Below are 13,488 nucleotides of genomic sequence, written 5' to 3' on the forward strand. Positions count from 1 at the left end.
AAGAGATTTTACCATTCCTCAGAAATACAGGACACAAAGATGATCAGAGGGCTGGAGCACCTTTCCTATGAAGTAAGATTGAGGGAGCTTGTCTTGTTTAGCTTGGAGAAGAGAGGGGAGACCTCCTTACAGCTTTCCAATACTTGAGGGGAGCTATGATTGCTCTGTTATGGAATAATCTCCTAAAAATATTTCCTATTAATTTCCAGGGAAACTACAACAGATAAAAAGAGCACAGTAACACTATTTGACAGTGCAAATTCTCAGCTATAAAATACTCATTTTCAACATAGTCACCACCATTAACCAATTTGCACAGATGAGCTGTTCAAGATGCTCTTCATTTTGCAGTGTGACAGCTGTACCTGGCTGTCTGGAATGTGGCATTCTTTCATATGATTGTTACCATTCCTGAAATGCACAACCCACCACCTCACTGCTCACATCCACTGTTCGGTTTGCATAAACCTTCAGCAAGTATCGATGAATGTCAATAGGGGCACTATTTTCCACGTGGAGGAATTCAATTCCTCTCCTTTGTTTCAGATGCACTTCCAAGTCAGACACCCAGGCTGCCTTTCTGCTGTCACACAACAACAAAACATAAAGGAATATTGGTGGGAAGGTTCAACCTCTATTGCCATACCACCCACATCTGCCTTTGATATTGTGGGTCAATATAATAAAATAGGAGGCATTAATTTCAGGGCAGCCCTAGTACATTCAAAATCAGGATTTTGTGATCCAGAACTGACAACACCTGTGAGGGAATCTGCCTTCTTCCTCTGTCCTTTTTGTGACTCATTTTTCAGTGTGGGCCTGCAGTTTTTCAGCTGTGGTCGCTTTGCTGGTGCCACCACCTCTACTTGCAAGAATTCCTTCAGGAGGAGTGATCAGCTAAGCTTTGCAAACCAAGGAATTGTTTACTATTAGTGATAAGAAGAATGTGGAATAAAGACACTGGGATTCAGCAGAATCTTCTATACACTTTTGTTACCCAGTGTGAGAGCTTGGAGTGTATCTGTAAACTCATCACTAGAAATTGTGGTTTGAGTTTCCACTTTGTCCTTTCCATTTCTGCTCTCTCTTGTTGTCAGATGAGTTTCTGTCATTTTATCAGACCAGAGTTCTCTGTTTTGGTTTCCACTTCAGTATAAACACATGATTGAACTTTGCAAGCATAAGTGTTAAAGGCAGTAACAAATAATGCCATATAATCTAATTTTTTGCCTTCTTACTATGCCCTATTATTGATTCTGCTAGAAATAGCCGTTTGTAAATATGCTGGAAACCAAGAATCACACTTGCTGATGTAGAAAATATTAGACATATCTTTTGTCTATTGCTGCTGTATTTGCATTGACTTAATTAACTCTGTGTGCATTCCTGTCTATTCAAATGAAATGTAGTTAGCTACAGAGATATTCCTCAGAGATGTACCTTAACTAGTTTTGAGGAACCGAAACCTTGCCCAAATGTTATGCCAATTCTGTGTATGTTACATTGAGTGTTAAAAACCTATTCAAATATATACTATGAGAATCTTCAAAAAACTTTTAATCCATGCCTCTGTGGGTTTATTTTTTTTTTCACTTATAATCTGTACATGATTTCAAATTATCTGTATGCATAAAAATATTATATATCTTTTGGGATGCAGATTTTTACCTGCAAAGTACATACCTAAACTTCAATTATCACATTGTTTCTAGAAGAGGCTGTTAAAACCATTTTCTATTATCTATACCAAATACTATGTTCCATACCAAATCCATTGTCATCGTTAAGTCTCATCCCTTTCCAAAAGGACATTACATATTAACTGAGCTAGCACTCAGGGGGGACACAGATGTAATATCCTGGAATCTGTAACTATTCTTGTTCAAAAGTAATTCTCAAGTGTTTAAGATGAAGAGCAAGTTGTAACTACGAACATCATCTTCTTATACTTCTGTGAAAAGCAATTTAAAGCTTCTTCTGGGCCTTGCTCCAGAGTCCTGAAAACTGTGCAGCTATGGATAACAACTATCTTTGTTAGAGCATGGAAATTTACCTTGAACTTTTCAAGTTCAGAGCATCAATTTGAAATCAAAAGTCCTAGGAAAAACTTATGGGTAAATTACCTTCAGATGTGTCTGATTCTCTTAGTTAAATGTTTAGAATGTGTACAAAATCATAGTTCTATTATGAATTTTATTGCATTTATGAGAAAGTTAGCTGCTTGCGTTGGCACTGGTAAACAAAATGCCACATATCTTTTTCAATCACATATTCAACGAGGCAGGTAAAGTGAAATAAAAATACCTGAAAAATGGTGACATTCAAAAAGAAGAAGAAAAAAAAAGGAAGAAGAGGAATGGCATAGTGATTTACCCACAGCTGTTGCAGTCTGTGTGTGTGTGTGTACAAGGAGCTGCTTGCTATGGTGTCCTCCAATGTCAGTACTACCTTATATTTCTGTTTCTGTTTTCCTCAGCAGAACTATTTTTTGTCATTTCTATTTGAGTTTCATTTCTTACAGTAAAGGCTCTAATGGCTTAGTTTATTCCAGTTCTGTGCAAGTCATAAATTTTAAATATTTAAGTAAGGAAAAGTTGTATAGGTTGAGTTTCAACTTGGATGAAAAATGATTTTTTTTTCCTTTTCCAAGAGACTCTTACAATTTAAATTGAAGGGTTTTTTGCGGGGGGGGAGGGAGGGAGACAAGAAATATGTCTCCATTATTCATAGTTGAAGAGTTATTTTCATTAATAATTGAAGTCTTTTTGTCCTTAGTGTTTCATATTTCACAGTAATTTTCATATCTTTACACTATTTCCCTCTATAGTCAAGAATTGAAAAGCATAATGAAAGCTTCTGAGTTTCTAAGTCTCTGATTTCAAAATGGTAGTGTTGCAATTTATGTTCTTATAAAACTGGACTTTTAAATGATAAGTAAATTTATCTCATAAGAGGAGAGATACATGAAATGAATTGATTGAAATTATATATATTATATTGAAATGAATACTTGATATCATGAATACAAAGAATGCAAAATTTTGGTGTGAGTGAAAGGTGAGTGCCATGGCTTTGCAAGCTATGGTTCAATTTTTGTAATTACTCTACAATGTGAGGTAAAATCTGAGATAAATATTATTTTTTCTAATATACAAGTACTGTTGCTCTTCTGTGTTGGTAAATACAGCAGAAATATAAATGTCAATAACTCATGCTCAGCTTTCAAAGATGGTCCATGGAGACCATTTTGCAAGCAAATTGTTATCGATTAGGACCAGGAATTCAAAAGGACAACATGATAATTATGACTTTCATTACAGACACATTAATATTTTCTTTCATTGCAGCCAACTTTTATCAATCAGTTCAAAATGTATATCTGGTAATTTATTTTTTTGTCTATGGTTCTCATTTAAGAACTGCAATTGGATTTGTAATATGCTCAATAATGAATCCTGGCAGGGTAAATATTTCACTGTGCTTCAACATTTATTCTTTTAAGGAGCTGAGTTTACCTTTTTCTGTTTTCACCTGAAATGCCTGAAATGGTTTATCTTCTTCACAGATCTGAATCCAAGTTTAAATATTTCAATTTAAAAGAGGCATTTACTTTCCAGACTAAGGTCTATTTAGTCCGTTATAGTACCTGTGACTTTTTAATTATTCATTTGAAATGTCAGTATGTTTCAATATCAAATCCAAATGCTGATATTTACATTTCTGTATGAAAATAAGCTTGCATGTATTTAATTTCAGGCTGAGGAAAGTTCATTTGCGAACTCTACAGCAACTGTCTGAAGTACAGAAAATGACACCACGGGAACGGATGAGGCTGAGGAAGTTAAATGCTGCAGATGAGAAAGCCAAGAAGTTGAAGTAAGTTTTGCATAACATTGTCATTGTGCCCTAACCATACAGTTTCCCCCTTTCAGTGGTCTGTGTAGGGAGTTAGAACAGTCAAGGTAAGAATAAAAAAACAAAAAAGTTAAAAAAATTTAAAAAATAGAAATTGCCTTTAGCTACTCATAGTGAATGGGAATTTTGGATGATTTAAATTAAGGTAATTGTTTATGTGGAAAAGAATTCAGAGCATCAGCCCGGATTGATACTTTGAGCACAGTATTTCTAATTAAATATCTGTATGAGAGATATTCAGATTCATTACATTTGGGAATTTTGTTAATGATTTGTCATTTTGAGAATTGCGCATTTTGAAGAGTCAGATATTCAGCAACAATACTGCTTTTGTCAATTGTTTTTTCCTAAGAGATATGCCAATAAAAGCTAACAGTTCAGAGGAAATAGTCTTGTTAAGTGATCAAAAAGCAGGGAAATCAACACATTGTAAGGGCTTTAAAATTTATAGCTTTTTATTAAGAAAGAAAGACATAATAAAAGTGGGGATTTGAAGTGTCATTTCTGAATGGCATGTGAAAAACAGCTTGAAGGCTATGTTTGTATGCACGGATCTCATTTTTAAATAGAAAGAAGATACTGTTTTGATAACACACTTGAGTTTTTTCCCAGTTAAAAATGTTCAGTGTTTCATGTGATGTGAATGAAAATCAAAAAAGCTCCATATTCATTTTTAATGTTTTCTTTATAAGCATGTTGCAAAGTGCAGTGTAAATTTAAAAATGTTTATTCAGTTATTTATAGACAGCAGTTGAGGGATAGAATCATAGAATCATAGCCAACCCAAGGCTTGGGTTGAAAAGGACCACAATGCTCATCTATTTCCAACCCCCTGCTATGTGCAGGGTCACCAACCACCAGACCAGGCTGCCCAGAGCCACATCCAGCCTGGCCTTGAATGCCTCCAGGGATGGGGCATCCACAACCTCCTTGGGCAACCTGTTCCAGTGCTTCACCACCCTCTGTGTGAAAAACTTCCTCCTAATATCTAACCTAGACCTCCCATGTCTCAGTTTAAAACCATTCCCCCTCATCCTATCACTAACCACCCTCGTAAACAGATGCACCCCCTCCTATTTCTTCACTCCTTTCAAATACTGGAAGGCCACAATAAGGTCTCCTGCTGGCCACTCCTCTTTTAATGCAGCCCAGAACATAGCTGACCTTCTGGGCTGCAAATGCACACTGTTGGCTCATGTCCAGCAGGACTCCCTAGTCCTTCTCCGTAGGGCTGCTCTCAAGGGTTCTTCTCCCAGTTTGTATAAATACCTGGGATTGCCCTGGCACAAGTGCAGCACCTTGCACTTGGCCTTGTTGAACCTCATTGGATTCTCCAGCCTTAAGAGAATCAGTATCTTAACCTTGCCATGCCAAAGCACGCTAGCAATTCAGTGAGGCATTGATATCTAATTGCAAAGAAATAATGCAAGGTTACATGAAGCCTCTATTTATGGCCTCAGTAACTTCACAGCTGTTACATATGCCTGCAAATGAATAGTGATGGTAGTTGAAGGAAAATGCTCTGTAAAATTGTATCCTAGTGTTATTTGTGAAACCCATGGCATCTGTACCTAAAAGAGACAAATAAAAACTAACGGCCTTCCTTTCCTTTTGGAATAATCTGATCAGTATTTATGTCTGTCTGACACCAAACACTAAATTTGAGACTCAAGCTGGTATGTAAATTTATTCTCATTTTAAAAAAGCTACTTGAAATGAACCAATTACATAAAATATAACACCTCTTGTGTTTGGTGTTTTCAACAGTATGGTAGGCCCATTCTTATATGAAATTTGTAAGTAGGAAGTCTGTCTCTTTCATTTTTTTAAATGACTGGAAGTAAGGAATTAATACTAATTGGAAAATATTTCTCGTTTGTCTTTTGTTTTCTCTGCTTTCTTGTATTTTAGCATTCTCTATTTAGAGTTTCATGTTGTTTTTTTTTTTTCCCCAGCAGCAGAAGTAAATATATTTATTTTATAATATAAAGGCAGCATATTTGCAAATCTTAGTCATAAATCTTTAAAATGGATCTATATTCAGCTCTGTTGTTGCCTACTGACTTCAGTAACATAGTACCTTCTCACACAAGAGATCTTCATTCAGTAGTGCAGATCTGCTCGTAAATGGGAAGGGGTTTTAGTGATGGAAGCTGGAGGATTTACTTAATGTAGCAGCTGGCATAGGCAGTCCCGTACAGAAAACATGTGATAAACAAGTGTTGTGTGCCTGTCTTGACCTGAAAGGTCTGTGGAATACATGGTGGCATGAAGGCTGACATGCTTAAGATCTCTGGAAGAGACAAAAGCTACTGGGACTAACCATTTTCTATTTCTCAATTGCGTTATGCGGGCTGTGAAAGATAAATACAATAACTGTTTGGAAAGAAAAGGCCACAGATCTTTTCATGTAAAACTAACCTCATCTTGCATAGATGCTATGAGTGTTTGGTACCACAGTACTCTGATAATGGAATTTGCTTTTCCACATCTACTGCTAGGAGATCCCTTTATGCAATCCCCAATATCACATCTCAATCACAAGTATTCTGTATTTACAGACAACTGGCAGAAGAAAAATATCAAGAGAATGTCAGAAGAATGCAAGAATTCAGATCCTATAATTTTCAGAAGCTGAATGTCAATGTCCTACATGTAAGTAGAGTGTGTTGGACACCTTATTTATGGACTTTCAGTGTATACTTCTTTTCTGTTTGCCACACTCTTTAGCATTAGAGACAAACTGTCCTGTTCCAAGATTAATTATTTGGATGTGCTTCAAAGTCTGGACCCCTTGGCTGAACCCTATGGACCTGTGATGAGTGGCAGTACATTCAGTTGTTTAGACATAGTTCAACAAACTCTCTAGTCACTCACAGTTTTCTTTTACTAAGACACTTTTGGATCTAAATCTTCTATTTAGTATAGACTATAATAGACTATTTCCAATAGTCTATTTGATACCAGAGTTCAATATACATTTGATTTCAAGATAAATTTAGAATTGTAATCTTTTAAACACTCTAATTCAAGATAGCTACAGTTTATTTTCATTTGACTAGTTACAAATATCAACATTTTAACTGAATCCTCTAGTAACAGTAAAGTCTTGAAGTGACTCCCAGCATAAACTGTCCTTTGCTTTTAAAATATCAACAACAGAAAATAGTCCTATTCAGTACCAGCACTTTGTCTTATAATACAGGGAACAGTTTGGAAACAGTGGAAGCATCACAGATATTACAAGATTTGCTTTAGTACTTTGTTTTTATTCAGCGTTTCTCATTGTCTTTGGAAAATTAAAAACCATGTTAAATCTGTCGTAGTCTAATCTATTGTGGTTGACCCATTGCAGGTCAATTACAGAAGAGTTAGGAATTTTTTTCTTAATATTTGCTTAATGAGTCCCAGAAGTTGTGTGAATCAGGGCAACCATCATATTGTGATGCTATTGAAAGCTCTAACTGTCCCTGTTTCTCCATGCTGCTTTGTTTGACAAAGGAATCCAACGACCAGATTTCAGAACCTCTAACTGATTCTCAGCGGGTCATGATGTGTGACTCCATGTCCATAGGATGTGATGAACCAAATGGAAATGAGAGATTGAGTCAATTTATGGACCGTGGTAAGATTTAAAAATCTGATGTTGAATTGAAACTTCCTATAAAGAAGATTTGATTTTGCCCCTTGTACTTAAATCTGTGGTGAAGAACTAGTAGTATGAAAAACAGTTAGGTTTGTAAAGTTGACAAAAGAAATGCAAAAAAAAAAAAGGAAAATATTATAGATGGATGTGTGTGGACTAGATGTGCAGCAAGTTATGTGGCAGGAAGCTTGGGTTCTCAGAGTTGGGGTGACATGAATGGCAAAGGTGAACAGACCTCCTCCAAAAAAGGTGCAGACTTCAAAGAAAATAGCTTTAACCTTTGGATATATAAAATGACTTGCATTAGAACAACACTTTCTAAATTACCTCTCCAGTGCAAAAATGAGTACAAGAATAGAGAGCATTTGCACTTCTGGAACACTTTGATACCATATTCATTACCCATAGAAATGAGAGAGGCAGACAGAAGCTCTTTAAAAAGTGCTTACCTGTACTGTCCTTGGATATTTAGCTACTGTCTAGAGATTGTTAGGTACTATGTTGCACCTAACTGTAGATAAAAGAACAAATAGCCAAACTTTTGAATAAGGGCTAGACTTATTCAAGTGGAAATGTACTTATGAGAAAATATTTTTCACTGCCCATATTTAAGATTTGCTTCTATTATGTACTGAAATAGTGTCAATACTCTTCAACATTATGATGGAAGATTTTTAATCAGATTAGAATTTTGTTAGCATGTATTAATAGACTTTAAAATATAGCAACTACTTTCATAGCTCTGCCTTTTTGTGTTGTTTTATACGCATCTATGAAGGGATATGTCGTTAACTCAAAGGTATCAAAATCAGTTTGTATGTGGTGGAGGTGGTTTTTTTAATAGCAAATGGCTTTTTTTTCTTACAACGTAGCCTCATTTACATCCACACAGTTGGCTTGCTACTTCACAGTGCAAGGAGGGGTGATCTGTGTAGGAGAGAACTCAGCTGCTAGAAATACATCCTGGGGTGGGGGGTGGAGCAGCTCATAAGTAGGAGACTAAGAGAAAGCAGTAAATGTGAGTGGGAGGGAGATGTACAAGGATAGGCATACAAAGAGACCTAAATAGAAACAGGACAACATGCAAGAAAGGAAAGAAATTGATGTTTCTGTCTTAAGAGATCATTAAGTTTTTCAACTATAATGATGGAAATTAAATGCGTTTATGCTGCAAGAGTTTGCTCAGTCTGAAGCTGTGCAAAGATGTCTGTTTAATGACCCTGCTTTTGTCAGATTCTCTGAAGTGGTGGTGGGTTCATGAGAAAAAGGACTTACGGATAAGCAAAGCAAATAATTTCTCTTCTTTGCTTTGTGAATACCTTGTTATTCCTGAAGCTGATGTCAAAGCTGTTACTAACTCTAATCAGTATTCATTCTTTTCATTAAGCATTTCAGTGCAGCCATGTATGTTCTACATGCTATTAATTAAGTTATTAATGGAGTCTTTGTACCTGAAAATGTAAAAACAATTCCAGCTATTGATGTTCAGTAGAATTTGGTTCTCAATCAATGTACCATACAATAGAAAAACAGTAAAACTGGAGGCAAGGCTATAAAAACCTTTTGTAAAGTTGACTGACATGCAATAAATTTAGTAACCTATATCAGGTTAGCAGAAGAAGTTAGAAGAATGCCAGTCTCCTTAGTTAGAACTAGTAACAAATAGCAGGTGAGGAAGGGGCAAAAAGGCAGGTGAAGGAGTCTGCTCATGGATACTGAGGAGTTTCAGCAGCAGCCGCTTTTTAGCTACTCCAAAAAATCCTCTCAGAAATAGGAAAAGCTGGTGGGGAACAGCTAAGGAGAATATCCAATCTCAAGAGGTAGGGAGGAATGTTCAAGCTATGTTTGGCTCATATCTTAAAGCCCTTGAAAAATTTGCAACATGAAGCAAAGAGAGAAGGAAAATGGAAGGGAAGGGAATGAGAAGAGAAGCAAAGGGTTTGCGGAAGGGAGAAGGGAAGAAAGGAAGAAGGAAGAAAGGAAGGGCTTGGAAGATTGAAAGACAAGGCTCCTGAAGGGTTAGAAAACACTATAGATAATAAAATGCTGTACACTGTGCTTTCACTGAAAATTATCTATAACATTATGAAAAATAGTGGTATGTGTTTGAGGAAGGTGTCAGATACAGAGCTCAGTGTTTAGTTTTAGTAAGGAGATTTAGAAACCATGGCATCTTTATCCAGTTATAGTAGTAGTAAACACAGTTTTTGAAAGCATGGAAAACCAAGGCAGATTAAGTAAGGTTAGATAAATGAAAATCAAGATAATAGTTTGGAGTTTTGGATTTCATGGTGGATGAGCTTCAGCAAAGTAAAAAAATTTTAACTGCTGAAGAGTTCCCTTGGAAGTTTAAGCTTCTCTCCGTGTTTGTTTTATGTAATGATTTTTTAAAAACATTTTTCATTCCAATTAGCACCTCTGTGCACTTGACAGACATTTAAAAGAGTTGTATGAAATCACAAATAGTTGATCAATCTGTTACTCATCAAGCGGGTTTTCTTTTTTGAGGTATGAAAGACATCTAAGCAGACCCTGTGCTTTTGATGTTGATAAGAACTCAGTCTATTAAAGAACTGGCCCATTCAGATTGTTCATAGATTGTACACCATCTTCAGAAACATAAAGAAATAATTTGGTTCATGAAGTACTTGCAGAGAAATACAGTGGGCAGTATAAAATGCTATTTTTAAGCATCAAAATTCTATTTGTTCTTTTAAAGTATGTTCCCTATTATTCCACTCAGTTGTATTTTGCAGACTTAGTCTTTTTTCACGGAGACTGCACACTACCATGTTGCCTTTTGTCCCCCTGCTTACTTTTGGGGTTCTGGGCACCTGTTCTGCACTATCTGCAGAATACTCCAGCCTGAGATGAAGAACTTGGATGGGTGAGATCAAAGAAACACAAGCTTTTGCTGAAAGAAATCTGTGCATTACTTGAACTCGGGAAGAAAGGGATCTAGTTTTATCTTGGGAGTGGGCAACAGTGAAAAATTATGTGAATAGCAAGTTACGCTATTTTTGCTTCAGTGACCCAGGAGAGGAAGCTGTGCATTAAGAACACGTATTTTCAGTGCTGTTACCTTGGCAGCTTCCTGTCTCTGCTACAGAGGAATTGCTGCTCTCAGTGGCACTACTTCCCCACGATTTGCTTCTGTTTCATGGCAAGAGTACCAACTTCAGTTTGATCTCTGAGTCCAGACTGTGGCATACCATCACCTGTAGTGCACCTCTCCTCAAGAATTCGGCCTGTTCTGTATGCTCTGAAAAGTTCTTCCCACTTCTCTGTATAGAAAGTTGTTCCTGGGCCAAAATACTGCAGTGCTTGTAAACTTTTTTATTTCTGCCTTAGTTTTTCTTCTGGCTGTTTCAAGCCAGTGTTTTCAAGATGTATTTCTTATTGCCTTGCAACTTAAGTAGTTATTTTCTTCTCTTTTCCTAATCTTGTGTTTTTATAGGCAACAGTAATATTCTTCTGTGTAATACTTCTATAAAATACTTATGTATTTTTTATCTGTTATAGCACTGGCTGCTCCCAGCATACCTGAACCTTCCTTCCTTAGGATGCTTCCAAGCTGTCATCTCACAGTTTGCGCTTTGCATTTCTTTTTTCTTAAGTTACTATAATCGTCTTCTGAAGTTCTTTGTCTTTACACATACAATCTGGAGTAATGTATTGTTCCCTTTATTTGTGAAAAGGCTGGCATCAGAGTTGTGATGCCGATGTTCATCTTTTCCATGGATTACTGCTGTACTGGTAGATCACTGTAGCTTTTCTCTGTGGGCTACCATATGCTGGGCTAGGATGGAAAATTGCAGCTCTGTTTCTACATCACATTAATTATTTCTGTGCAATTTCTTTTGCGTTGGTTACGTTATTATCTAATGCAGCCAGACTGTACAGCATTTCTTCCAACTCTCTATACAACTGAATTCCTACTGACTAGCTCTACAGTTACAAATATATTTAATAAATAGGAAAGGCTAGCCATGGGGATTTATTTATATGAACCCAGAGAAATGTACGTAGGTACTTATCCATGGGATATTAGTGTGGAATATTCAAATTTTCCTACTTTGCTACACAGAAAGTGCTGTAGGTAGAGAAGCTCAGTCTTTGCAGTAGTATAATGCATGAAGATCAAGGTGTAATCCTGTTATACAACTGTAATAGCTAAACGTTCAAGGTTTCTGATTCAGTTTCTATAGTAGAAGTTACCTTGAAATTGGTGGCAAAACCTTGAACTGTATATAAAAATGCTTCCAGACTGCTCAGTACTACTTACAGTTTTGAAAAAAATGACCATTTCCGTACCATAATCTTAGATCATTCTGATTTGGACCAGTTTTTGCAGCTGAAAGATACTGGATTGAAAGCCACCAAAATCCCTTACTTTTAACAGGTGCTATAAGGAATATTAAATTCAACAAGCTACAGTCTAATGGTCATGAAAACTTGAAGTTGCACACTGGCATTTGTGGCAAAATGTGCCAGTTTATATTCATATCAGCTCCACAGATAATAAGACATGGTAAACAAGACTGTGAAAGATACATATTTTTAAGTTTTCAATAAATTATATATAAAAATGTATAACAATTTCTGAGGGCTTGTCCTTGTTGCACTTAAGTGGCTAGGATGAAAAAGACCATGCAGCAAAACAACATTGGACCTAAAAGCCACTAAAAGAACAGTGTATCTTGCATTTTTTGTTTGCCAGTACATTGTATGTTGGGGCTTCACCTGCATTCTGATACATTTCATTCTCTCCCTGCAAGAGTACTAGCTTTACATAACCTACTCCTCTGCTTGTACTAGGCTTGTTTGCATGTGGGAAGCGGTCAAGTTAAAGGAGCAAAATAGCTTAAGCTAACTACTTGCTGTATTTAAACTATCTGTACAGAAGAAGAATGTAAAAGCTTAAGACATAAGTTAAAGGGACATATTACATGATCTTTCTGGTTTGTATTCTCTTCGTTTTTATTTCCTTATACTCCAGAGATTATCATCGTGTTCAATTCCTGGGCTTAGTATGTTGCAGTAAATTACATCTGTCAAACCTCTGATTTCATTACAATTCCAGAATAGCTAAGTACATTACAGTAGTTGAATACATTATTTCTCTATTTCCATTGCTAATTGTAAGTTACAAGCATATTCCTTTGAATATTAAGCGAGTAAAATTCAGTTGACTCTCAAATAGTAAATGTTCACTCACAATAAAGTATTGTTATATTTTTCTATGCATTGTTATGCATATCTGCACATGCACGTTTATCGTGGTGCCTGTAAAACAGTGTGTAAGCATACTGATGAGGTAGCTGATAATTCTGAAATATCATCACTCAGGCAGTCACACCAGTAAGTCCTCCTTATTTGAAGAAAAAAGAGCTTTTCTTGAGCTAAGCAATAAAGTTTGAATGAGTTTCTGACATGGATCACCTCTGTCAAGAAAGATGACAAGTCCTTATATAACATTTTCTCAGAACCATAGTTGAAGTAGGTGGGTCAGAAAGCTAAATTTTGCGTGTCCAATTTAAACTATGCAAATTAGGGACTGGAGAAGAAGAATAAAAATATTCGGAGAAAGTAACCTGAAACATATCACATGCTTATTGGAGTCATAGAAAAGTGTGTCTTTATTCTTGAGGAATATTCTTGAGCACTGAATTACATTGCTGTTAATTTTGTAGGAAGGTGAGGACTGCAACTGCTAGCGAGTATGTAAGCACACCAGAGTAGTGCTATAGTAGCTGTAAAAGTGCAGGTCTGTGTTATGAGCTGGAATATTTCCAAAATCATAAGGTGTATTCCCAGTTTGCTACTTGCTGAAATCTTACTATGAGATGCTTGCTGAGAGAAACTTGACTATTTAGTTTTGGCACCTACCAAGTCCTTCACTTGTCCTTTGCACATGGAGTGCCAGA

The 13,488-nt window shown here is 36.3% G+C and overlaps 1 protein-coding gene across 5 annotated transcripts in view; it reads left to right on the forward strand.

Moving 5' to 3' along the window:
- The window catches only part of NEK11 (NIMA related kinase 11), a 113,016-nt gene that overhangs the window by 38,361 nt on the left and 61,167 nt on the right, over positions 1–13,488 (forward strand). For all 5 annotated transcript variants that reach the window (XM_019616553.2, XM_003207228.4, XM_010712925.3 and 2 more), the window contains 3 exons: positions 3,757–3,876; positions 6,477–6,570; positions 7,417–7,540. In XM_019616553.2, coding sequence (XP_019472098.1) covers positions 3,757–3,876; positions 6,477–6,570; positions 7,417–7,540 — 338 coding nt within the window. The remainder of the gene's footprint in view (positions 1–3,756; positions 3,877–6,476; positions 6,571–7,416; positions 7,541–13,488) is intronic.

The sequence above is a fragment of the Meleagris gallopavo genome, chromosome 6, assembly GCF_000146605.3.
Source record: "Meleagris gallopavo isolate NT-WF06-2002-E0010 breed Aviagen turkey brand Nicholas breeding stock chromosome 6, Turkey_5.1, whole genome shotgun sequence".
Lineage (NCBI taxonomy): Eukaryota > Metazoa > Chordata > Aves > Galliformes > Phasianidae > Meleagris > Meleagris gallopavo.